Below are 27497 nucleotides of genomic sequence, written 5' to 3'. Positions count from 1 at the left end.
AAATTTGAACCGCATGCCCTTATGTGCCATTTGGAAACTTGTAAAAGGATCTCTGTATAATGATTGCCATTCCTTGGTTGGTGCATTGCCACTTATATTAAACAGAAGAGGGCGCTGTACACAGCAGAATTCATCATCCCCTTTACTGGGCATTCCTTGTATAACAATTTATAGTGTGCAGATTTTTTTGTTTTTTACAGAACTACTTTTTCAAGCTAAAATAATTAAACATATGAAAAGATTGGCATTGGGCTTCTTTTATTTTATTTAAAAGTCTTTTTTTTTTTAAGCCATAAACCCAACAGAAAGTGAACCAAATGTTCATGTTTAGAAACCAAAATATACATTGAAACATTTATACCATTTTGTGCAAAAAGTACTCAGTTTCACAAAATCAAACATAGTAACTAACATAATGAAATCAGGCACATGGAGCTGTACAATTCACAACCATCATGAAACAAGCTAAATTTAAGACAGAAACATTTTATTCAATACAGACTGTTCCGTAAACCACAATAAATACACATTTCAACATCATTCATAATAAATACGGAAAATAATAAACACAGCAGGGTTATTCAACTGGATGCAATGTCACTATCTTGCCTGTTCATGAATGCTTTGGCACTGATACTGTATGGGCCATACTGATACAGTAGCACTGATTGCCTGACAGCTGGATACACTTTGCCACTGAGATCAAATAACATTATTACTTTGTGTTTCAGTTAGAAGCAGAATCACAAATCAAGTGGTAATAATACAAAGGAGAGTATGATCATGTTGGATGAATACACACTGCTGGTTTAGCAGACTATGGGGCTACATGCAGCAGTAGCCGCTCTAAGGTAAGGGAAAGGATTATAGTTGAAACAATGCATATCTGGAGCATTCCCTTCAATAGCATTCCTTCCTAAGTTATTTCATATGACCGGTTCAGTTATCCTTTCCAGCGTCTCTGGGTTTTAAGTGATTCTTTCAACTGGTTCGGACAGAAATCATAGGCCGAGTTTAACCTTTGATTGTGCAACTTTTTCCCGGTGGAGAATAACTGCTTTCTGCGCGTCATGCAAGAAACAGACGCTGCTTACTGTGAAACGTAGTGATAGTTTGTCCAACATTTCAGGCCCCATATTTCCTCTTACTATTGCACTTCACACTTAAATAATTTAAAGAACGTTGATGTCTTTAATATCTCTTCGTGTGTTTTCTGTCATTTGTCATGAGAGAATGGAATGTTGATATAAATAGATCTTTGAAATAATTTCTCATCCAACTCAGCAATACCAACATTATCCCTGGCTTTTATTCATGTACTGTAGCTTTAATTATTTATTTAAACTGAGGTCCATAAAATATTTATTATACTATGTTCCTGTTGCTTCCATAGATTTGACAGTTGTATATGGTATTTCAGAGATGCAAGTCAAAGTGCTACATTAGTATTTCCCTGTATACACATTTACAAAAGTGCAAACAGCTGTGAATCATTTTGATAATTTAGATGAAATTATGCTTATTGGCATTATAAACCAGTAATAATTACAAATTCTATCCTTTTTCAAGCTTTTCCAAACAATATAAAAGCATGGATTACAAGTGACAACACAATAGTAAGGTTTGTACAGTACATTGATACACATTTTTATAAACCCAAATTGGCCACACAGTCAATTCTGATGAATGCCATCGAAAGCCCCAAAATAACATGCATTTATAATTATCAAAACATTTATAGCTATACACATTTCAGAACAAATAAATAAACTGTGACAATTCCATTTTTGCACATTTGACACATAGACATGTAAAATTTCCATTCACAATATCCGCTTAAAACTTTACCTTTGAAATTACAAGATACATTGCACAGGCTTACAGATTTTCAGTTTTTGTCGACTGCCTCCAGATTGCAGTTAAGAATACTACTAGAGATCAGGTGGTTCATTAGAAATGTTTGTCAGTTAAGGAAAGTGTGGCTAAATAATGTCAAATTACTATGTATGGTCTTGAAAATGATTTGGAAAGTTTTGTTCCCATTAAAGGCAATGGAAATCTCCATAAATAACACTTGGTCAGCCATGTTCATTTGGAAAAGACCAATATGAAGCCTAAACAGGCAGGTGAGCAATGACCACTAAACTGGCGTAACCTGTGGGAGATTCTCTGCTAATGGAGTGATCATTGTACTTTCTACTAGAGAAGGCCCATCAGACAGACCATTAGCAATAGACACTTCCTTTGGCTGCTCTGCAACAAAACACTTCCCATTACCACCCCAGCCTTCCAGGGAGCTCTTGTTGTTCAGGTGGTTGTGGAACTGGCTGAGGCCCGCGGCCTGCTCAGGGAACGCTCCTTTAGATCGGACCGCGTTGTTGTCGAGGTCAGGTGAGCAGCAGCCCATGGTGGTAGCGGCTGCCGTGCCATTGGTCAGGGTGAAGCATTGGCTGGCGTACGGTTCCGCATCCCGGTGGGGAGAGTCTGTGTACGGCCCTGTCGTGTTGAACGATGCTTGCACCACGGACCCGTTACAGGTGCTGGCGGAGTGCGGGAACGACGAGGCCTCTCCGTAGGTTTGGCTGGGTTGGCTGGTCGTCCCGTTGGCCGAGGCAACTGCACCAGGGTTCTCCAGCTGGTAATACTCTGCCGGGGAGCTGGGTAAAAAAGAGTTCCCATTGGCGTGGTTGTGGTGCGGCGCTGTGCCGTCAGAGTAACACAGCACTGAGGACAGGGGGACGACCTCCGTGTGGGAGACGGGCGTTGCGGCCACTCCATTCTCAAAGTTCTCTACTTTGTCCTCCTCCTCTTCGTCATCCTCTTCTTCTTCCTCTTCCTCAGAGTCACTGTTGGCCAAGCTCTGGGTGCTGGAGTCAGACAGTCTGCTGCATATACTGCTACTGTCTTCCTCATCCTCCTCGTCCTCTTCATTCTCTTCCTCGTCCTCCTCGTCCTCATCTTCGTCATCCAGAGTCCCGTCCATGTCGTCGGCTGACTGGAGTTGCATGATGGCAGACTGTTGGACTATTGGGTCTGAGAGAGAGTATTCTAGACTGCGCTGGCTCTGGACCAACGGGTTGCCGTGGCCGTTGCTTTCACCATGGTAACTGTTGGCAGGGGAGGCCTGCTGTTGCTCACGGCTCTTCTCCAACTCCAACTTCATGATGGTGTGCAGGAAGTGGGTGCGCACACGTATGGGGTTGAACTCCACCCTGCCGGCCGTGTTGTTACAGCCCTCCTTGGTGCATCCACAGGGAAAAGACATGCGGTCCACCTGCAGATCGGACCACAGTGGGTTTTATATCATCATATTGTCATTTATTGGCTTATTAGCTTTTCGGGGGCCCAAAACCAGATTAAATATAAAAATCCACCACTTATCTCCTGTTATCAATAATTTCTGTTCTTCCTAAATGCAATTGTGTAATGCAATTGTGAATGGGAATGAAAGAAAAATGTGCAGTTTTAAAGCAAATTACCGGCAAATCCACACCTTTGCTATGACATGTGATATCTGAGAGTGACTGACAGTGACAATTTGACATGGGCTAATTGAGTTCCTGTCAGATACTGAAATAACAAGAGAAAATAGCTACATTGCAGCTGGTGTATTCGTCTATAATAACAGACAGTAAGTAGGGTTGGGGACCCCCTAGTGATCTAAGCACTGATTAATGTAATCCTCTGGTGGTATCAGATAAGCTACTGAAAATGACCAAAGAACATTTTATGGCTACAGAGCTTTCAAATGCAGCAGGGTTGTCAAACTCAAACCACCGAGGGCCAAGTGTAGGACTACTCAACTCCGATACTTAAAGGACAAAATACTTTTCCAGCTCTCCTGTTTACCAGAGGCTAATTCAGACCAAGTACAGCGGGTGACTCTAACATTCAGACAGAAAGACACAACTTTCAGTGTGTCCAGTTTAGACCTAGACATCCAGGTAATAGGGGTCCCTGACAAATCAGTGACCTTAATTAATCAGTGACCTTTAAATGAGCAAGGGCAGAGTGAAAGTTTTTGACACAGTTGTGATATATAGCATCTTGAACATTTGAATGGTTAATCACCCTACTGTTGAAGTCCATATGCCACAACAGTAAAGCCATATATAGACTCATTTCCAAAGCAGACAAGAGTGATACATCACCGTCAATATGAAGGCATAATGCAGTATGTCTTGGCCAGACTTCCAGGGGATTTACCTGGCACTTGATTCCTGCTACGCTGCACGCACAGGTCTCAGGGTCACAGAACACTCGGCAGTCACAGCCACAGTCCTCCCTGGACACCCGGATGGCCCGTAGCTCGTGCTTCTCCTCCACGTCAATCTTCTTCACCCCCGAGGTCCGCAGCAGAGCCCGCCGCTTCTTTGTGGTCAGGGGCTGCAGGAAGAAGTACTCGTCTACCTCTGTGTTGTCCAGGTCAATGTCGTCGTCAGAGATGTCCTCCGCCGTGAGTGAGTTGGCCTCCTCAGACTCCACTGTGCCATTCTTGGTCAGCTAAAAACAAGCGAAAGGGGATTCAATTCAGTCCCGTTTCAAGAGTAAGCAACCAGCTGAAACCAATTACATGCTGCTTCTTGGAAGAGGAGACGGCGTCAGGAATTGAAAGCATGTGACGTTCTGTATTTATAAAATATACAGAGTCTTTGGGACGTATTCAGATCCCTTCCCTTTCTACACATTTTGTGTTACATACTTAATTTTTTTGCCCTTAATCTAAACCCATTGTCCCATATGACAAAGCAAAAAGAGTTTAGAAATGTGTGCAAATATATTGAAAATAAAAAACTTCAATATCTAATGCACGTAAGTATTCAGAACCTTTGCAATGAAACTTGAAATTGAGCTCAGAGGAATCCTGTGTCCTTTTATTATCCACGAGATGTCTCTAGAACAGTGTTTCCAAATCCTGGTCCTCAGGACCCAAAGGGGTGCATGTTTTTGTTTTTGCCCAAGCATTCACACACTTGATCCAAATTAAAGACTTGATGATAGGTTCATTACATCAATCAAGTGTGTAAGTGGTAGGGCAACATTTGAATCAGGTGTGTAAGTGTTAGGGCAAAAAACTAAAACATGCACCCCTTTGGGTCCCGATGACCAGGATTGGGAAACACTGCTCTAGAACATCTCTAATCCATCTGTGGCAAATTCGATTGGATTCCCTGTGTGGGAGCATCAACAAACTACAGCTCATCACCTGGCAAATACCATCCCTACGATGATGTATCATGGTGGCAGAATCATGCTATGGGGATGCTTTTCAGCAGCAAGGTCAGGACAAAAGAAAACCTGATCCTGAGGGCACAGAACCTCAGAGTGGGGCAAGACTCATCTGTTACCACTGGCTTCGGGAAAAGTCTGCAAAGGTCTTTAAGCGGCCCAGAAGAAGACTGCAGTTCACCGATGCTCCCCATCCAATCTGACGGAGCTTGAGAGGATCTACCGGGTAGAACTGTCCAAATCGAGGTGTGCAAAGACTCAAAGTTGTGATCTCTGCCAAAGCTGCTTCTACAAAGTATGAATAAAAAGTCTGAATATTTATGTACATTAGTTATTCTTTTTTTTTCTCCATAGATTGGCACAAATTTAAAAAACGTGTTTTTATTTAAAATAAAATGTTATTATTTTATGTAGATTGAAGGCATTTTTTTTTTTATTAACTATGAATTAAGTATTCATTCATTAATACTTTCTGAAGGCATTTTACAGCTCCGGAAAAAATTAAGAGACCACTGCACCTTTTTCTTTCCTTTTCAAAAATGCTGAAAAGGAAAGTTTTGAGTTAGGATCAGAAGCGTTCAATTTGCAGTGGTCTCTTAATTTTAACCCTTGTGTTCCTCTCTCAAAACCTTCCTTTTCGACTTTTTTGGAAAGGAAAGAAAAAGGTGCAGGGGTCTCTTAATTTTTTCCGGAGCTGTATATCTATCACCGAATATGTCTAAAACGTACACGGCTTTTTAGTTATTCCGTAGCCTCGGTTTTGGTGATACCTTCAGCTTAATTGAGTTGAGTTTCTCCTCCTTCAGATGGTCTCGGAGCATGTCTCGATGGATCCTCTCCTGCTCCAGGGAAAACTCTCCCAGGGAGTACTGCCTGACACAGCTGTGTCTATTGGACATGCCCAGAGTACTGCCCCCCTGACTGGGCACACTGGTGAAGCCCTGGCGCCGGCTGAAGTAGTACACCGTCACATTCTCAAAATGCACCCTTCTTGTCCTCACACGCTTTTCCCTCTTCAGGATGGAATCCGCTGCAGTCACAAAAAAAAAAAAACAGCAGAAGACGATGTGATGAATTTTGAAAAGCAAGGATAGGTTGCTTCCTCATACATGAATAATGGGGAAAGCAGGGCTATTTGTTCACACATAGATGGAAGATGAACCCGTTCTGTGTTGAAGAAAGCACTGCAACATGTCCAATCATAAAAGAGCTTGTGGAAAATCACAGATAGGAGGAAATATCTAGATATAACCCTCTTCACAGCGTACGTGAACAAGGAGAGTCAAGAAAAAGCACTCATTTCAGTCTGAATCGTTTAATGTACTGTGGATGGGAAAGTGTTTTGACTCACACCTATGCTCGCAGAGGTGTAGCTTTACAAAATGACAATATAAAAAGCTGTCTTGCTTACTATCTGCATGATTACAATGTCAATTCTTATTGGACTTTTTGTGAACACTCAGCCATCACACACTCAGCCATCACACACTCAGCCATCACACACTCAGCCATCACACACTCAGCCATCACACACTCAGCCATCACACACTCAGCCATCACACACTCAGCCATCACACACTCAGCCATCACTCACTCAGCCATCCCTCACTCAGCCATCCCTCACTCAGCCATCCCTCACTCAGCCATCCCTCACTCAGCCATCCCTCACTCAGCCATCCCTCACTCAGCCATCCCTCACTCAGCCATCCCTCACTCAGCCATCCCTCACTCAGCCATCATTTGGACAACAGGGACATTCCTCTGATTCAACCCAGTGTTTCATCACCCCGTTACTTCCATATGGCCTCTCCAACAGTAGATGGCTTTTTAAGGGTCGTTCTATGAAAGGGAGGGTAGGAGGGAGAGAGGGAAGGAGGGATGGCAAGACACTGGCGAAGAAGGAAAGCCAAGACAGAACATAAAGAATGGCCCCCCCGGCCTGTATCTGAAGTGGCTGAGCACAGCTTTCCCAGTGCTCATTTCTTGTCAGACAAACAGGACAAATAGGAACCACCTGGTTCCAGCAGTTCTTCACCTTGTGCCATAAGGACACTACATGTACTACTCGCATTGCAGCACCAGCCTGGGCTTGTCGATTGAGATTTCGGCTTCATTTTCTAAAAATGTGGACAACCCATGCGCTTATACGCAAGAAGAATGGAATTAAATGCATTTTCACGCTTGCAAATGTAACATGTATTTCAGTATCACTTCTTGTTTCTTCTTTTCTGAGCTACTACCTCTGAGGGTGGATACAACCACGTAGGACTGAACTAAAAGAGACTGTGTAAGAAGCCTTTTTCTAAATCTTATAGACGCTCCGCTAAAAAGAATAACACAGGGAGAAAGGCACTGCATTGTTTCCAACACCACAGAGCAGTATGTTACCCGATATAGGATTCTCCAGGCAGCACTGCTAGACATCTCAGCTCCGAGCCTGACATGCTGTGACGCCCCTTTAATGGAGAAAAGCTGAGGGAGCTGTGCGCTGGGCTGCATGGTGCAGACTAGCGCTAGATCCCCTTACAGTAATGTCCTCCTGGTTGCCTTTATCTGCAATAGCTGATAGAAGGCTCAGGAGCCGAGGGAAACAGCAGCATGGTGACACAACCACACACACACACACACACACAACCATACCAGCTCTGAGCCCTGTCACTCACACCTACAATGAACCAGGGCTAAGTTACTGTTGCTGTCTGACATTGAACTCAGCATAGATCTGTCACCAGAGGAACCAGCACCGACAATCAACCAGTTTCTTTAAAGGTTTCTCTCCAATAACATAAAATCTGCCTATAGAGAAAAATGCAGGTTTTCAAGAACACAGGTCCCTTTTCTTCCCCAACGGTACCGGATGAATCAGAGGTGCCTGACAAACTAACTGTGTTTCTGAAAAGCAGATGTGAAAGTGAGCAGATGTACTCAACCAAGGCCTTCTACGAGAGCCTGACAGACACACCAATTGTTTGCACATTGCTAGCAGCTAGAGAAACAGAAAGCATCGGCTCATTCATCTGGCTGTACCGCGCTGTCCTGTTCCTGCCTGCTAATGGGACTCCCAGTGATAGACTGTTCTGCAGCCATTCTTCTTCTTCTTTTATTATAGCGATGGGTTGGTTCTCAAACCACAGCCACCACAGTCCTGCACCAACTGTCAAGCTCAGTCTATACAGGCATCTCTAATCAAGCACAACTATTTTAATGTTAAAATATACTGTGAATAAGATGATTTAAATTGGAAATATAATGGCAAATTAATTAATTTTATGTCAACTTAAATACATTAATAGCGGTATTAGCAGTGGTATTAGCATCTAGCAGAGAATATGACAGACTGCATTTAAAATCCATTTTATTCCAAAGAAATGTGTACTGTACATTTACTTATTATATTTAAATTCCAATAAAATACTAATACAACTTAAATACATTAAATGCTTCACAAAAATATGTAGATTATGCTAAGCATATTTAAATACTTTATTCCCAATTTGGTATGGTTACTAGTTGCTAGTTCAGCACACACAATGCCTTGCAGTGTTCCCCCTTTTTATTCTTTTATCTTCAGCTGGGGTTGTATTGTGCTTCCACATTCAAAATAACACAATCACAATATTTTTTTTTGTTGTTAAGCCATCAGTCAACACCCATCATAGATTAAACAATTACGATGAATTTAAATCTGAATGGTACATATGGTTCATAAAATATATTTCACTGAAGGAGAATATGAACAATAAAACTTAGCCGTGTCTAGGTTCCTGTCTGTGTGTGTGTGTGTGAGCCAGGTGACTCACGGGTGAAGGGGCCTGAGGCTGAGGGGTTGACACTGTCACTGCTGTCCCCGCTCTCGCTGCAGGAGACCTCGTCATCAGACTCCCGCAAGGAGGAACAGGGCGAGGAGGACGCCTCCACCTCATCAAACTTCCTTTTCAGTATACCGCTCATCGCTCTCCTCTCAGTCTCCACTGCTGCACCTGCACAATAGCCAACACCGGGAAGAAAGGGAAGATGTTATTTAATGCCCGGCTAATGCCCCGCGGGCCGGTCTCTGCAGTTAACACAGTCAATTACCAGTGAGCCCTGGAACACAACACCCGCTCCTGCTGGCCAGCTTCCCCCGCCACCACCTCTCCATTCCTCCCCAGACAATTGAATACCCGGCCTCAAAGGAGCTTGAATGCCAGACGAAAGGCTGCTAATTGCATGCTACATCTACCTCAAAGAATGAAAACGTTTATGACCACAAAAATAAAAGGGACAGCGGAGTGAGGATGTTTCCTCTGACTGCCTGACCGATGTTCCACTCAAGTAATATTTTTATCACAAAAGAACATTATGGGCTGAAAATTAAAGGACATAAGATGCCCTGAGCAAGTCTCCCCGTGGCAGAATAGTAAAAGTAAAAACATTACACAACTGTATTTAATTGCTGTGGAAAAAAACAATGCATGCCTCCTATTAGCAACTGATTGAAAATATCCACTCGATTCAAACTTAATTAATTAACATCTCAGGGGAAATAAAAGGCCTCACAACAGGTTTACTAGTTCTGGATTACACAGTGAATTTAAATGTCTGAATGTGTGCTTGTGTGTGCATGCATGAGACGCATGCACAATCTAAAAGTGATTTCCTTTTTTTTGTGTAATGATGCACATTATGTACCCCCTGGAGCTCTTACAATCTGGGACTTGATGACTGTGAAGACAGTTTGTAGTGTTTAGGAGGGAATTAGGAGTGACGTGATTATACTATCTGTAAAAACATTTTCCAACCTGCCCGGGGGAGCAAGGTGAGGGCGGTCAGGGGCTGCTGGGTTTATAAAAGGGTCAGAGTCGTAGCTAGCTACTCAGGGAGACAGGGAAAAGGCCAGGGTTACATCCCAAATGGAACTCCTATTCCCCATACAGGGCCCTGGTCTAAAGAGGCGCACTATATAGGGAATAGAGTCCCATTTATGCCACAGCCCTGCCTGCCAGTACACAACAGACCACTTCACTAGAGGCTAGCGGAGAGCAGGCACCAGTGACAGCCATTAAACTCTGACTGATGGTGTAATTAAACAAATGAAAGCAATACCAGGCTCACCAGTCAGCTACACAGAGACAACGAACGAGGTTGTGGAAATAGGGCTACTTTATTCCTCTTCTCCACCAATAATCTTTTCCATATTTCATGTCCATTTATCTACGTGTTATTATGCAAACATTTTAGGGCCGAGAAATGCCAGGGACCTCACAATCTGATACTACCACGATATGTTGGTGCCGGTTTGAGATTCTCCTGATTGTGTATGCGTTGCGATTCCATATAGTGATTCTGTTCAGATTCAACGTTCTTTACATATGGCTCAACATGTCTGTAACAGAGGGACTAGGGAGAATCATGAGAAATGACCACTACAAATGCAAACAGAATATGAAAAAAATATTAGAAAATACACAGACAGGCTAGAGAAGTGCAGAAACCACAAAACAAAAACACAACGAACCCCGCCAAAGACTCGCCAAACAACTCTAATTTCATTTAAATAAAAGTTAATTATTTGACTCCTTTTTTACACTACAAAAGGAAAAGTCATAAAAGAACAATAAAATTTTTCATCTATTCGTTTTGTTGCAGGCACAGCCAACTAACAACGGACTGCATTATTGCAATGTTATTCAAAATGATAGCACAAAAAAATATCCAGATATATAACTGTTTTCCCCCATCGCTGAAAACAGCAGTGGCTGAATTGTCCAACATTTCCCTAATGTTTGCCTAATGTATGCCACAACAAGTCCATTTTGTTGACCCTTTTACTACATGACAGTTTGGATGTCATTGACTTAAACACAAATAATCCCATTAGCATACATACAGATAGCAAAGCAAGAGCATAACAGTCGGAGAGTCTCTGACTCTTCCCTCGTCTCCTCACGGACATAAAGAAACAGTATTCAGCCCCAGTATCAGTCGGAACAGAAAAAGTGCTGAGCTTCACTCCAGTCCCTGTATCAGTCTAAACAGAAAGTGTTCAGCTCTGCCCCAGTCCCAGAATCAGTCTGGACAGAAAGTGTTCAGCTCTGCCCCAGTCCCAGAATCAGTCAGAACAGAAAGTGTTCAGAACTGCCCCAGTCCCAGAATCAGTCTGAACAAAAAGTGTTCAGCTCTGCCCAGTCCCAGAATCAGTCTGAACAGAAAGTGTTCAGCTCTGCCCCAGTCCCAGAATCAGTCTGAACAGAAAGTGTTCAGCTCTGCCCCAGTATCAGTCTGAACAGCTTGTGGGGGAGTTCCATTCAGAGAGCGATGCGGTTTCATCTAGTCACTCTCTGCTATCAACCCGTGCAAATACTGCTGCTGCCAGCTCAGAGACATGGCTACATCCCAAATGGCACACTATTCCCTATATTGTGCACTACTTCATGCATTCATCTCAAATGGCACTAGTGTACCACTAAAGTATATAGGGAATGGAATTCCATTTGGGCCGTGTCCAGTGGTGGAACAGGGAGAGGAATCACACTGCTGCTAAATGACCACTTCATTGTCTGTGGTTGGGCTGTGACATGGGCCTGCTTTCACCTGGAGGACATCCAAACTATAATCATCACCAACAAAACGGAGGAAAATATTACATGCAGTGTTATTTCTTGATGAAAAATCATAATGTAAAGATGTTAAGGTTGCGTCATTGGCTGTGCAGACCACTTGTTCAAATATACTGTGGACTGGAGCCGCTATTCTTTTTATGAGTTTCAACAAACTGTACATACCGTGAACAAAAAAATATGTGTAAGTCCATAATAGCTATTGACCCTAATGATTCCTCATCCTAACAAGGCAGCCTTAAGTGTGTGTCAGGTCTCGAGAAGACAAAACAGCTGTGAAAATGCTTTATATGAAATGCTTTTGCAGTATCTTTTCAGAATGTATTTTACAGAATATATATCTAATCACAAAATACATCTAATGCATTTTCACAATTGCCATCAGTATATCTGATATATATACACACACCGAATAAAAAAGCATTAGAAGCTTTTCTACAGGTGTCCAAATGGGCAGTTGGACAATCCTTCCTGTTATTTAAGATAAATACAAAATCATAAAAATTGGGATTTTATTATACACATGGGATGGCCCATACAATGCAAGTCTTTTTTGTAATCATTATAATTAGTTCCCCATTGTTGAAATCCATTCGTATTCTTAGCCCTCAGCGGATGCTGCACTATGCTTTGATAGACAAAGTGGTTTCCATGGAGATACTAATATAGGCCCTACTAGCATAAATAGTGATTTCACATCTGAAAGTGATTCTCCTCCAGCCCATGTCTGGGTTGTATCGTAGTAGAAAGAAAAAAAACTCTAGTGGCATTACATTTAACAACACCTTAATACAAGCAAGAAGAACATCAATTTGAGGCAATCGCCCAAGCTGAGAATAATGAAGATAAATTGATTATTATAAAAATCTTCTTAAAACAGATTTTTTTAAATGCATTTAAATCCACTGATTAGTATGAATGACTATACAGTAGGTCTCCTTTGACAGTACAGTGTCACTTTCCTAAAATGAACCAATCCATCTGGACTGGGTAACAGCTTGGTCGATACTGCAAAAGTCATTGACAACCAACCACACAGACCACGTAGTGCAAGCTTTTCACGGCTAAGTTTGTTTCCATGAATTGTAGCCTACATTAGACTACAGAAATGTGGAGTAGGGAATTAAGTTCACTCATCTGGGTAAATGTTCACTGGATAAGTGACGGCTACGACAGTACGACTATTAATAGTTTAAAGGGAAATAAAATAATGTTGATATATGTAGTCGTCGTTATTGCATCCACTCAGAAGATTTATCGCGGTGAGGATTTTTGTCCATGTCGCCCAGAAGTGGCATTGCCTTGACACGGTAAATAGGCATGACATCATGTGCAACACGGTGGCTAAGACAAGCGGACTAAACTACTTTAGGGCGTACAGAAGCGAAAGTCCGAGAGCAGAGTTCTGTAGCGGCACGCACTCCTTTGTCTCCTCCAGTGTTGCGCTCCGTCCAACTAAGCGCGGCTAGGTTAGGAATACACCTCGATGCACACTGGGCAAAATAATGCAGCAAAAGCCCAGCTTGCAATGCCCCTCCCCGGGCTGGCTTCACCGGGCACATACGGTACATGCACTGTACAAATCAACTGAAGTCCTTTATGGTCTGCATCCACAGCCCTCTGTGGAACAGTCACGCCAGGACTGGAACGGAACAATGCCCCCCCCCCCGCAAATCACTGCACACACAGGTGACACACAATCCTCGCACTGCGGCTGGGTTATGGAGAGGGTCTCAACGAAAGCTCCCGTCCCGAGTAACACCAACAAGCCCAGCGCCTCGGTAGCAGGTGATGACATCACTCATCCCTGTAAGAGAATGCAAAACAGTGCATCGTGTGACCGCTGAACCAAGCCACTGACCTGTGTCCACTGGCGTGTTTTCCGGCTCCTCTGAACCCCCCCCCACCCGCCCCCCCCCCCCCCCCCCTCACAGTGACACTTGAGAGGAGAATCTAAATGAAGCACCCAACAGAGGTGCAACATGATAAATGAAAGGCTCCCATTTTGCTTTAGTCCACTGACTTCCTGCGACCCTAGTGGTCGTGGGGGGGGGGGGGGGTTGAGAGATGGGGGGGGGGGGTTGAGAGATGGGGGGGGGGGTTGAGAGATGGGGGGGGAGTTGAGAGATGGACGGGGGAGGGGGGGTTGAGAGACGGACGGGAGGTAGGGAGGCACGCGTAGACTTGTAAATTTCCAAGCCTCCCCCGACTGCTATGGCCCGTACCATATGCTTTATTGTTAAATGACGATAGGCGCCCTCTCTTCAAACCTCACTCTCCTTCCTCCCCCCTTCTCTCTCCTCTCTCTCTCCCTCTCTAATTCACCCTAGCCACACAAAGACTCATTAGCTGCTGCCGACTGAAAGGCTGGAGCCTGACTGGAGCGGAGGGAGGCAGCCTGCGAGATCACATGGGTGGGATGTCTGAGAGAGAGAGAGAGAGTCAGTCGTGCCTGTGCTCCTGCTGTCTGCAGATATTTTTACCAGCATGAGCCAGAGAGGGAGGGAGTTAGAGAGATGGGGGGGGGGGAGCAGAGAGAGGAAAAGAGACATTCAGTTTCAGACAGCACAATAACCCAGTCAGATTAATGGGCACAAGGCTTAAAACCACAGGAGAAACTATTGCGTTGTTCGTAACACCAAATTGTGAAGCAAAACCTCCAAGAATTGACAGATGCAGCATGAAGGCATTGTGCTGCTGTTCTAAAAGTTCTCTAACCATGGGCAAATTTACATATACCTGTATAGAATAATCACATACAATATCATTCAAGTTAATAAATATACCAAACTAAACCAAAGGACTCTCACATCCCAGTGAATACTACAGCATAGAGAGGAGCCAATCTATGTAAATAGTTGTCCCATGCCAGTGAAGTGATTAGAACCACTTCCCATCACAGGAAGTCATAGCAAGTGTAAGTGAGGCCACGGCCTGTTGAATCAAAGAGACATGATATAATTCTCACAATCAATTGGAGAATGAATCAACATTAGAAGCCCTGCACATCCTCCTACAGTTTCGGTTTAATCGACTGCCTTCTTTTGGCTTAGTCTACTGCCTCCCAGCCAGCAGGGAAATAGAAGCAAAGCTGGAGCAGTGTCTGTCAGGAGCCTAGTAAAATAACTATTGTGGCTGACTGCATACAGAGCCAGAGTTACAAGAACCCATACAGAGCCAGAGTTACAAGAACCCATACAAAGCCAGAGTTACAAGAACCCATACAAAGCCAGAGTTACAAGAAAGCATACAGAGCCAGAGTTACAAGAACCCATACAGAGCCAGAGTTACAAGAACCCATACAAAGCCAGAGTTACAAGAAAGCATACAGAGCCAGAGTTATAAGAAACCATACAGAGCCAGAGTTACAACAAACCACACAGAGCCAGAGTTACAACAAACCATACAGAGCCAGAGTTACAACAAACCATACAGAACCGGAGTTACAACAAACCACACAGAGCCAGAGTTACAACAAACCATACAGAGCCAGAGTTACAACAAACCACACAGAGCCAGAGTTACAACAAACCATACAGAACCGGAGTTACAACAAACCACACAGAGCCAGAGTTACAACAAACCACACAGAGCCAGAGTTACAACAAACCATACAGAGCCAGAGTTACAACAAACCATACAGAACCGGAGTTACAACAAACCACACAGAGCCAGAGTTACAACAAACCATACAGAGCCAGAGTTACAACAAACCACACAGAGCCAGAGTTACAACAAACCATACAGAACCGGAGTTACAACCAATGTCAGTAAAAGGCATCACACACACAAACAAATTCTATTCACTCCTCCGCTGACAAAATGGGCATTTCAACACGTGTAACACATTCTGAAGGTGCCTAACACACATTGCATACTGTATAAATCCCCAGTGCATTTAACAATCCCTATTTATAGTGGGCGGCTAGTGTTTGAAGCATGTTTTTTTCAGCACTGTGCCATGTTATGTGTGACAGGAATAGAATGACATTGTTTTATTGATGAGCCATTAAAACACAACTGTCATCCCTCTCAGGCCGGGGCAGCAGTGTACTACTCCAGTGTCCTCAGTGAACCTGGTGAACCTCCACAAAGCCGCTGCCCTCCCACTGCTCTTTCCTCTCCTCCCCCCAGGTCTTATCCTCTGCTCTGCTGTGACAAGAAGCCTAAATCAAGTCCTGGCACAGGATGAACTCACAGGCAGACCAATACAGAATCTACAGTGAGCTGGGTCACTTTTGAACTACAGCTCTTCCATATGAACCGTTAAGGTGGTTACAGTGCTTGAGTAATTTGGCACAGGGCGTCGGAAAATTCCTCTGTTGACACCAAGCTTCAGTGGATCTAACTTGTTACCATTTGTTATTCCATGTCATCTATGAAGCTGTGTATGTCCTGAAGAAGGTTTTCATATATCGCGTATGCAGCTTGGGTCAAAGTCAATCTGTTTTAATGTCATCTGCCTACATTGGCATAAGTGATTAACATACAGAACGCAGGCCACTGTGAACACTGTGAACAAGCCCAAAGGTTATGCATATTGATAGTGATCTGTAGCTCCAGAACACAATATTAGGAGTGAATCATCTTAAGCTGGACAGTAAGTATCAGAAGGCATGAATGCTTAATGTAATTATTTCAGCAATGCTCTAATTACACAGGATACGTCAATGACGACAGGTTAGTGCCAAACATATGCTGTGTTGTTGATGGCATACTGCTGCCATAAATGAGAAAAGGGCTGATATCTTTCAGGTACTTCTTCCAAATATTGAGATGTTTTATACATTAATATCTTGGAATATGTCAAGAATTAGCCAATGGAAAAAAATCACGCTGCTTGAACTTTCTTTCTCCACAGAAAAGTAAAAAAGTTTAAATATTTTTTGAATAATGTCGTAACGTTATTATACAATGAAGGTCACCCCGGGTGGTAGGTTCAGTAGCCTACCCCGTGACGAAAGTCACTTTTAGGTTGCATTTATGTTCCTGGAAGATTTTTCAGCAATTCCTGAACGTTCAGTAGTCCTGAAACGCCAGATATAATTGTTTGTATAAACATATATAAGCTTATCCAATCTATGCAATTCATTCAGACACCTAAATAATAACTGAATATTTCATTCTCTAATGGGCTTTAATGGGTGTGGTGGGTGCTCGGCACCCATGGCAGCCAATCACAGGAGCCCCCAAGAAGTTCATCCTATGGTTGAAAAAAGTAATAACAAGCATAATAAAATAAAATTGATTGATGATTTAATGATTCATTTGCTACATACTATTTAGTTGACATTGAAGTGATAAACATCTATATTTTTTATGATTCCATAATGCATTTGTACTGCATGATCAACCAATCTGTGACCGTGGGAGTGTAGCCAGCGTTGCCAGATGGGCCAGTTTCATAAATAATTGGGCTATTTTTAATGACAGTATGCGGTTTTTATGTGGAGTCCACGGGTGATTGAGCCTATATTGTCGGTGAATCTGGCAATACTGGGTATAACGTCAGATTTTTTCAGCTCGTTCGCTAAACATCTGAAGAGTGGAAAATTCAGTAACAAAACATTAAAATGGAAGGTAGATATGTCTGCCACTCAGAGGAGTAAGGTTATGGTTCGCTCCCATGGGAGAGAACGCTAAGCTCTGCCACTGCTTACTATATATATTAAGTCATCCAACGATCCAACAGTCATTAAGTCATCCAACCATTTTTTATCTTATAATATCTTTCTTTTTTTTAGGATAAGTGAGTTAATTCATTATGTTCTTATGACCATTATGAATAGAAAACTGAGGAAAATGTACTGCGGCCATCATGTCATACCGTGACGGGCATCATCGCTACTAGTTTTTCCAATTTATGCTCCATTTTCTAGGTTTATAAATTCCCCATTTTGATTGATGAAATGAACGTTAATTGAAGACTTTCTAGTAGGAAACCCTGATTGAATTAGCGAAAGAGGGGGGAACCCCTTTGTTATGAATATAACTAATAACGTTAAATCTGATTGCAGCTATGTTCACGTTTTGCCAATATTACTGCTCATAATAAGCAAAAGATTGGTGTTGTATTCAAAATTAGAAGTGCTGAAAAGATATTTCCTTCCTCCAGCAACTAAAAGTTTATAGCTAACTATAAACTAACATTTAGTTGTGGAAGGTTCTGTCTCCTGACAAAAAAGTGAATTACATCAAAACATGGTAGATTTTATTTTGTTCCCCACTAGCAACGAAGTTGCTAAAAAAAATTTCCCCAGTTATTACCACCAGAAAGCAGTCGTCCATCTTTTTAAAACTATGTGAGCTATATGAAATCATGAAACTTAATGAATAAAGATGGATATGCCACAGCAAAAGACTGTAGTAGTAAGAATAACATTTTAATATGCAGTTACCTTCCCCTCACAATCCTTTAAAGAAGATATCTGATCCTTGTTCAAACTTGAATACAGTAGGCTAGCTAATCTATATTCCCTGGTTCCTCCCCTCTGAGTATCACATTGGCAGCACTGTTATGTAAAAATGCTAACCATGAGCTGGAGGGATGGCATTTTGCTACACACACCACTGCTCATGTCCTATATCTATGCCTGACTTGGCTTTATGATTTCCATTAAGCAAAGAGTGACAACAGGTATGAAAAGATACATAGCAAATACTTGAGAATCAGTCAATGATCATAAAAAAGTGTGACAGGGCTGTGCAGTGGTATTGAGGTCATATGCTAATGACTCGTCTAACACAGAATGCTCAGTGAACACAACAGGAACTAGGAAACACAACAAAGGAAATCGTTTGAAATAGATATCCCAGATCTAACCCATTTATGTCATGCATATGGTGAACGATCATTATGCTGACCTTGAGTACACAGTTCCTTCACAAACACATACCTGTTGTTCATCATAAACAAAGGGCTCAACAGAGTAGCCATACCTGTATAATTATTTTCAGTCTTTGAGCAGACACTGTGTGTGGATTGTCTGAGCTGTGGCTATGATCATATCGGATATATCTGTCTCCACCTACATTGTTTCTCATTTTTTTCTTTCTTTTTTAAATTCTACCTACACATCTCAGCCCCGTAGATCTTGCAGAACATTTTCTACTAACCGGGGGCTGAACAAGCAGAAGCCCTTATTTCATGTGTTCTCATAATCTATTAGAAAGCATATTCACAGACTGGATCCTTTGATGGCGCAGCAGTGGTGATACTGTTGATGCTTTTGCACAAGAAACATGGTCACAGGGAGGAGCAGGGAACTCCTGATTATTGTGAAGCTAGAGACAAGGGAATGAGGCAGACTTGAGACACCACAGCCGGCCTCCCAAATGGCACCCTGTTTCCTTCACTGCACTGCTTTTTAATTGGAGCCCTATGGGAAACGGGCTATATGGGACTCGCCCCGAAACCTCGGGCGAGGACCTTGGCAGCTTTAGCCAACCCCTCAATAAGGCCAGTCTCGTTCCCGAAAGCACTAAACACTGTGCAGTGCAGCGCAAACATCTACACAATCCAGATCACTGGCTGGATTTCTGTGACATGGGAGAAACAGTCCTGAGCCAACAGCCAGACTGTCTGGGCGACAGGGGCCATTGAAGCCATGCGGTGAGATTGGGCACAGAAGACGAAGAAACCTACACCGCTAAAGATCCACTGCCACGTTAGTAGTACGAGGTTGGGCTTAACCTCATAAATCACTGGTGTCAGACGCAACCATAAACAGCAACCTTGAGATAGCATGCCTGGTCTCAGCTGGGCTCTCAGAGGAGGAGCTGCAGTCTGGGTGATTATATATCTGCAGATGATGTCGACGGAGGTCCCTGCAACCAAGCATGTGGCAGAGAAAACGTAAATATAACACTTATGTATTCCACATTCAATGGCACTGTTTAGAGAGCAGCCAACCTCCTAAATTATACATGGAAAGGCCACTGAGGAATATGTTTGGTGAGTGGGTCAAAGGGGACTCTCCAGTAGTAGTAGTAGTATCATCTCTCGCTTGCCCGCTCGCTCTCTCTCTTTCATAACAGAATGATCACCTTAATATGCATCCCTCTGTCCCTGGGGGAAATGTGGTTACTGAAGCCCTCCCACCCCACAAAAATGTATGTATGTATGTATATATTTCAATATATACATTCAGGAAAGTCAGAATGTGCAGAATTATGCCTCGGTCCTCACAGATAATACTGAGAGACAAACACGTGACCATTAAAACATGAATCTAAAGACAAAAACACATTGGATTCATAGCAATTTTGCTAAATGCTCACAACACAAATAACTCATTCGGGATGTGGACAAACATTCAAATAATTCAATGTTTTGCAACCTTCTATAACAAAAGACAAAAAATCTACAGATTTTACACATGGTCAACTAAAATCAAAAGGAGAACAACAGAGTCCAAGAGGATATTGACGTTGTTTAGGCAGCTTAGTGACAATTGGAAAGTCGCATGCACAAGGAACAGTGCACCAATTAAACACAAAGGAATCCATTTAAGGAAATGTAGTACATCTACAGTTTTATGCAAATCAGGCTTTCGCATGCGCTCTGTACATTTGTTAACTTGCTGTTGCCTGAGGCTGTAGACAGCTCCACACATGAAAGGAGGAGAGGAAGGAGGGAGTCAGACCAGCCCACTGCTCAGCACTCTGTACACGAGCTCGCTCCCTCCCTCCCTCCCGAAGCTAGCACAGGCCCATTGATCTATCTCCTCCTCTGTGCAGAACAATAGAGGAAACGCCAGCACTCTCTATTATCAATGCAGGTCCAGGGTTGAATGAGCCTAACACCAAGCAGTAGGTGTTTTGGGGTGCCGTTATATCAAACTGTTCCGTGTCATAATTTTGACAGTAAACAAACAACTGCCAATAATATGAGTTGCTAAGGGGGATGTTGACATTGTTCTTACAATACAATGATGGGGAAATAAAAAATGCTTTATGCTGTGAACATAATTAGGATGGTTTTGCTTGGTAGGTGTCAAACTTTGTTGTTTTAGGTATCATTTTAGGAATTACATAATTTATCTATTAATAAAATCATTACAGTCTCACTAAAAGACTAATTTCCTTCCAAGACACAAATCACAGAAACTATGATGGAACAATAAATTAATATTGGCCTTCATTAGTCATTAATAAAGTTGAATAAGAAATTCCCAGCATGATCGGCATTGGTTTTCATGTATCTTGTGCAACCATGCACCATTTGCTATATTGTAACATTTTTCTGGGACAGCTGAGCACACAGCACAGCTGAATTGTCTCGAGAGATAACTGCAATGACTCGGGGCAGAACAAGGCAGTTCTTGCTTAAAATAAAACATTGTGATAAAATTCTGTTACCAAGGTAGCTAGCTAGCTTATTCAAAGAACATTGCATTTTTTTTTTTTGCAATAGGCGTTTTGCTGCTGTGCATGTTTCTTGTTATTTGAAGTGACTGGATTCAATGGGCAAGTGGTTGTTTACATTATGTCAGAAATATTGTTCCATTTGAAGCCATGCCTTTGACTAGCCAAAATCAAAATAATTCACTCAATAGAGTCACTCCCAATGAATTACAAGATCATTCCACTAAGGCCAAATTCAAATGGTTGTTGTTTCAGGCTCATATGCTCTGTGCGCAATAGCCTGCAGATGATGTTACTACAAGACAAAAGCGGAAATTACTGTGTTTTTATTTGATCCTTTCTATAAACAGCATAGGAACTCAACTGTTATTAGTCTGAAAAACATTATCTATCAAAAACAGTATATATCAATCAATTTTGTCTGCCATAATTAGTAGAGAGTACACGGAACAGTTTACAGAGGCTTAAATCTTTACCAACATACTCAGTTGGTCATGTTTCTGGTGTAATTCAAGTCACACACTGTGGAGGCATAATCAGGTACTTTCACCCTTGTTGTCAATCACAATGCTCAGCTGAATTATTCATAAAAGCATATTTTATTTATGACTGCATTTTCCCATGCCACCTAAAAGTTAGCAGAAGCCCCAGCTCTGGCAGAGACAGAGCTGCCAAGCACCTCACAGAGACAGGGATGCTTTCATCTCTCATACAAGCGGAGAGAGCCAGGGGGTTGTGGGTCCACGTTAGGCAGACATCCTTATTATTTATAGATTTACAGTATAGTATCTGTTGAGATCTTCAAGCATTTGGATGCACAACATTAGTTATGTTATAAGGGAAAAGTCACAAAGCAAGGTAATATAGCTCACATTTCAGAGGCCAAAATTGGCCTGATTAGCAAACTTCATCCTAATGGATACAGACTCCTGCAAGTCATTTCACAAATGAAAATAGAATCATCATCATCATCACACAAATCCATATCAATGTAAGAAACATTGTGTCATTTACTCATAATTTTCTTTTTTTGCCAGAATATGAGACACATTTGAATCAGTACATGATGTTTAATGCAGAAGTATGTAACATTAGTTTGTCATGTAAAACCCCATTTCCAAATAAGTTGTGACGCTGTGCAAAATGCAAATAAAAAATAATTTATCCCCATATTTATTTTAAAATAGTACAAATAAAACATTTTAAATGTTGAAACTGAGAATTGTTTTTGTTTTTGGAAAAATACTTGCCCATTTTGAATTTGATCCCAGCAACACGTTTAAAAAAACTTGGGACAGGGGCATGCTAACCACTGTGTTGCATCAAAATACTCTGTAAGCGTTTGGGAACTGAGACCATTGCTATAGTTTTTAAAGTGAAATGTATTCCCATTCTTGCTAGGAATATAGGATTGCAGTTGTTCAACAGTTCGGGTCTCCTTTGTTTTATTTTTCATTTCATAATACCTGTCACTCATTTCATGGGTGACAGGTCTGGACTGCACCTGGACCTGGACAGCTATGCTGTTGTAATACATGCAGAATTTGGTTTGGCATTGTCTTACTGAAATAAGCAAGGCCTTCCCTGAAAAAGATGTTTGGATAGCAGCGCATGTTGCTCCAAAACCTGTATATATTGTTCAGCATTAATGATGCCTTCACAGACGAGCAAGTCACCAATGCCATGTGCACTAATGCACCCCCATACCATCACGGATGCAGTTTTTGAACTGTGCACTAATAACAAGCCGCATAGTCCCTCTCCTCTTTAGTCATCTTTAGGGCATCCATGATTCCCAAAACATTTTTCAAATTTTGATTTGTCAGGACAGTTTTCCACTTCACCTCAGTCCATCTAAAATGAGCTTGGGCCCAGAGAAGGCAGCGGCGGTTCTGGATCTTGTTTATGTATGGTTTCTTCTTTGCATGGTAGAGTTTTAACTTGCATTTGTGGATGCAGCGACTACTGTACAGTGTCCACAGACAATGGTTTCCGGAAGTGTTCCTGAGCCCATGCATTGATGTCAACTACAGAATCGTGTCTGTTTTTAATGCAGTGTCTGTTTTTAATGAGGGCCTGAAGATCATGGCCATTTAATATTGGTTTTCAGCCTTGTCCCTTTCATACAGAGATTTCTCTGGATATTCAGAATCATTTAATGATATTAAATAACATAGACGATGAGATCCCCAAACTCTTTGCAATTTTACGTTAAGAAACTTTATTCTTACATTGTTGCGCTACTTGCCCTCGCAGTCTTTCACAGAGTGAAAAGACTGTGTGGATTTTTTTCAAGAAACAATAAAAAGACTCAGTTTCAATATTTGATATATGGTCTTTGTACTATTTTTTCTTGAATATAGGGGTTACATTATTTGCACATAGCATTCTATTTTTCCTTACATTTTACGCAGCATGCCGACTTTGGAAACGGGGTTATACAATAGTTATGCTCACTGGATGATTCTAATCAACACCTGACTTAAATTTACCCAATACAATTATGGTATTGCATATTTTTCTGACTAATGAGAGAATATAGGAAACGATATACCACAATGTTAGACATTTCAGCAACGAGTTTCCCCCTGCATTAAAACCAGTTTCCATAGTGATGGCAGACATAACGAGCAGTTTAACTGCGTGATGGGAAACTTTTGTTGAGAATTTATTCAGAGAAAGGCAACATCCCCTGACTCAAAGGAGTGAGAAAAGAGGTGCTTGTGATTTCCCTTGAAATCAAAAGAAATCGCTGTCAAAAATTCACAACCAAATAAATACATCCCTTGAAAGATACGTAGGCCATTACCAAAGAATAACATCCAAATGGATAGGTAGCATAGTTATAGAACTGTGTCTATGACATTCAAACTTATTAACATACAGTACAGAATTGCAGGATTCCAGGGCAATTTGTTCATGCAGACTCCAACTGCGCATATCAGATGCAAGTCATTACTTTCCACTGACACAAACAAACTACAAAAGATTGGCTACCTTATGTACAACCATCTTTTCAAGCTTATTAAGCTGAAAATCAAAAACACATTTCATGTCAACCCATAATAAGCTGGAGACAGAAAGCACATTCCAATTAAATGGCATGGCAACATCTCTCGGAGCCAGTTCCTAAACCTTGAGCCAGACCAAACCCTCAAGGACTATATTCACATCAGAAACATTGAGATAAGAGACGATTCTTCTCTTCATGATGACTTGATATTTGTGCTCCCTCGTTCAATATTTCTAGACTTTAAAACAATTTACAAAATGTATAGTAAAATGGACTAGCTGTAATTACTGCAAATTAGTCAAGATGTATTGTTTTAAAAAATAATACAAGAATATTGCTTTTGTAAAAGCAAAATTAGAACAATTGAGAAAGCTCAATTCAATCAATGTCCACTTACTTTTTACCACTATAGTTTTATCTGAATAGATGGATGATTTTAGGATGTATTTGATTTGTATTTGACTGCTTTCAGACAATGTAACTAACCACAGTGGGAAAAGAATGTGTACACTCAAATTATGAAAAAGTAACTTTAGTAAATGACTAACTCTGGCAGCATTATATATATATATATATATATATATATATATATATATATATATATATATATATATATATATATATATATATATATATATATATATATATATATATATATTTTTTTTTTTTTTTTTAAGTAGTTTTACATTACTAATGTTTTGAGGCATTCATTAAAGAGAAGAATGTCCTATCAGTCGGGTTCCCTGAAAAGTAAACAGTCAATGTCTAGGCCAAGGACATGCTTTGCACGGAGCAAAACATTCTAACTGATCCAAAACATGGTGATCTAAAGCATCAGTGACTCTCACCCCAAAACAATCTTCTTGCCTGACCTTTTTCCCTGTTTTACAAATCAGTGTGAATGTAGCTGCAGGTCAAGTCATTCCCACACAAAAGGAAGCCAAATTGATTCGGCTCTGAACGTGAACCACTGTGTGAAGACTACTCACCCGCGCCAGACTCATGCGGCGAGATACCACTCTGTACCTTTATCTTTTAAAAAAGCCTTTCCACCTTCCCTGTGAGTCGTCAACGGACCACATTCAATGCTACAGAGCCCATCTGCGCTAGAGCACGTAATGACAATGCACGGCAGATTCAGTTATTCAAATTGACCAGCCTAGCACCCAGTAAATACATTTAGTGAATGTTTCAATGTCCAACTATGTCAAATGTTCTAATTAATTACTATTCCTTCCCACAAGGACAGCCTGCTGACAGACTAGATTGACAAACAGATGGATTGGGGAGGAAGAAACACACAGCCCAGATAAGAGGTGGAGCCCAGCTCTTGCCTTACAGATCTCAATCATTTTGCTGGAATCAGTTTGAGTGTGTGTATGTGTGTGTGTGTGTGTGAAAGTGAGAGAGAGAGAGAGAGAGAGAGAGAGAGAGAGAGAGAGAGAGCATGGGGCTGTACAGTGCTGCCTCAGTGGCTCCTTCCTGTTCGACAAAAGACAACGGTTGAGGCACAACAAAGAGGGGAGTGCTGGATAAAGAGACACAGTGTCATACTCAGTGCCACTTGTATCCCCAGCTGCTGCCAACACTGACGTCCAAGTAGATCAGCTATGATATCTAACCCATTTCAATTAGCCATTGAAAAGTCAACCCAAGCAATTACACATTCAAACAAACATTCCAAATGCACAAAGATTACTGCTGACTTTAAATGCTGCTAATAGTACATTTTAAATGATTTGTGTTCAAGTGCATTTGAAGTCGGACCATTTGTTCAAATAGTTAGATTTTTTGTTTGCCTTTGGCTTATTTGCTAATAGGGTGCATAATAAAGTTAACTGGCTTGTTTAACTTTGATGGTGGTAAAGACTAACTACAGATGGTCAGATGGTTGTCGTTTTTTGTTATTATTTGTCAGTCAGAAAATCAGGCAACAAAGGTTTTCACACTAGTAATTACAATTTGGAGTGTTGTTTAAATGAAATCTCCCATAGGGAACTCGGTGTTTCTGATAATTCATTTAGCACATAAAAGCAGCCTTTGTATTCTACTCATACAAATATACGTACATATATTGAGCCTTTAAATAAGAAATAGTTCCAAACATCTCTTCCAACAGTTCTTTATCCCTTCCCTATTTAGACCTTCCCCATGACTTAACAAAATGTTATTTCTTTTTGACTATTTTATTTTAATTATTGTTACTTAGAAATGATATGATATTTCTATGTAAACAGCTGCATTGGACCTTGAATATTGAACACATTGGAAATGTTTTCCTTATTGCTATGATGAAATCATGCGGTCTTCTTTTAAGTATACACTCCTCAGCTTAGAATTGTAAGCAAGCTCTTGTATTCAAAATAAATGTACAGTAGCTTACGCTGATAATTAAAATCATGGTAAGAGACGATTTGCTGTGTTATTTCTGCAGTTACCCTGAGAGTTAGGGAGAGGGAGCTCTCCCAGAGGATGCAGAAGTAGAGTGCACTCTTCCTGACACAGCTGCATGTTCTCCAGGAGGACTCTGCAGGGAGCCAGCCTCACCCTCTGCCAGATCCCACTGCTCTGCATAGGAACCTTTTAGTCCCTTGTGTTCACGTGTACATATAACAATCTTTCTCTCTGTGTCTGACTATCTGTCAAACCGACACATTCACATAGACTCAACCAAATATGGATACAATATTAACCTGAGTGGATAAAAAAAAAACTAAAAAACATTTTATACCCCAAAATAAACACTGATCATTTTCAAATGCTCTATTAAGAAGCTAATAAATTATGACATCTAAAGGCAGTAATATTTCAGCAACAATACAAAGACACTCACAACTTCAATGACAACTTCAATTGATTTAACTAAATGACATATTGTTTAATAAGGATAATTACGCTCGAGTTGCGGCACTTACCATTCATTTCGTTGTTCAGCCTATATAGACTGATTTAATGACGTCCCTCCCTCTGAATAGCCTGATTTAGCATACAAGTTATACGTTTTCCTTAAAGAATTACATTCAGTCCATTCATAAAAAAAGTTCCAGTATTGCAGTAATACATCATTTAGGTGTGCGTTTCAATTAAGATGTGCCAAGCCGGCACAGTTGTCGCATCCACAGTGCACATTCATATGCAGCTCTTCCGGCTGCTCGTGGAACAATGGTGAGCCAGAGAAGGAAGAGGAAGCAAGATATCCAACTACTGGTTCAACGGAAGTCAATGAACTAAGCGGACTAGGTAAAGAGGTCAACGTAACGAGACCATTGGGGATAGAAGGACAACGTAAT

At 41.4% G+C, this 27497-nt stretch overlaps 1 protein-coding gene across 4 annotated transcripts; it reads right to left on the bottom strand.

The window, feature by feature from the left end:
• Nucleotides 1-466: 466 nt before the first annotated feature.
• On the bottom strand, nucleotides 467-27373 carry csrnp3 (cysteine-serine-rich nuclear protein 3). Of its 4 annotated transcripts, none has more exons than XM_010890895.3 (5): nucleotides 27123-27373; nucleotides 9030-9209; nucleotides 6000-6259; nucleotides 4207-4503; nucleotides 467-3274 (listed from the first exon to the last, which is right to left on the bottom strand). In XM_010890895.3, the coding sequence occupies exons 1-5, from the start codon at nucleotides 27127-27129 to the stop codon at nucleotides 2141-2143; spliced, it is 1878 nt and encodes a 625-aa protein (XP_010889197.2). In that variant the 5' UTR covers nucleotides 27130-27373; the 3' UTR covers nucleotides 467-2140. The 4 variants fall into 4 exon arrangements, with proteins under 4 accessions (XP_010889197.2, XP_019910614.2, XP_034142753.1 ...); XM_020055055.3 differs by lacking the exon at nucleotides 27123-27373 and adding an exon at nucleotides 13690-13733; XM_034286862.1 differs by lacking the exon at nucleotides 27123-27373 and adding an exon at nucleotides 13208-13464.
• Nucleotides 27374-27497: the final 124 nt, after the last annotated feature.

This window comes from Esox lucius, chromosome 16 (assembly GCF_011004845.1).
Source record: "Esox lucius isolate fEsoLuc1 chromosome 16, fEsoLuc1.pri, whole genome shotgun sequence".
Classification (NCBI taxonomy): Eukaryota; Metazoa; Chordata; class Actinopteri; order Esociformes; family Esocidae; genus Esox; species Esox lucius.
The sequence above is the reverse complement of the archived record's forward strand: the minus strand, read 5'-3'. Positions and strand labels throughout refer to the sequence as shown.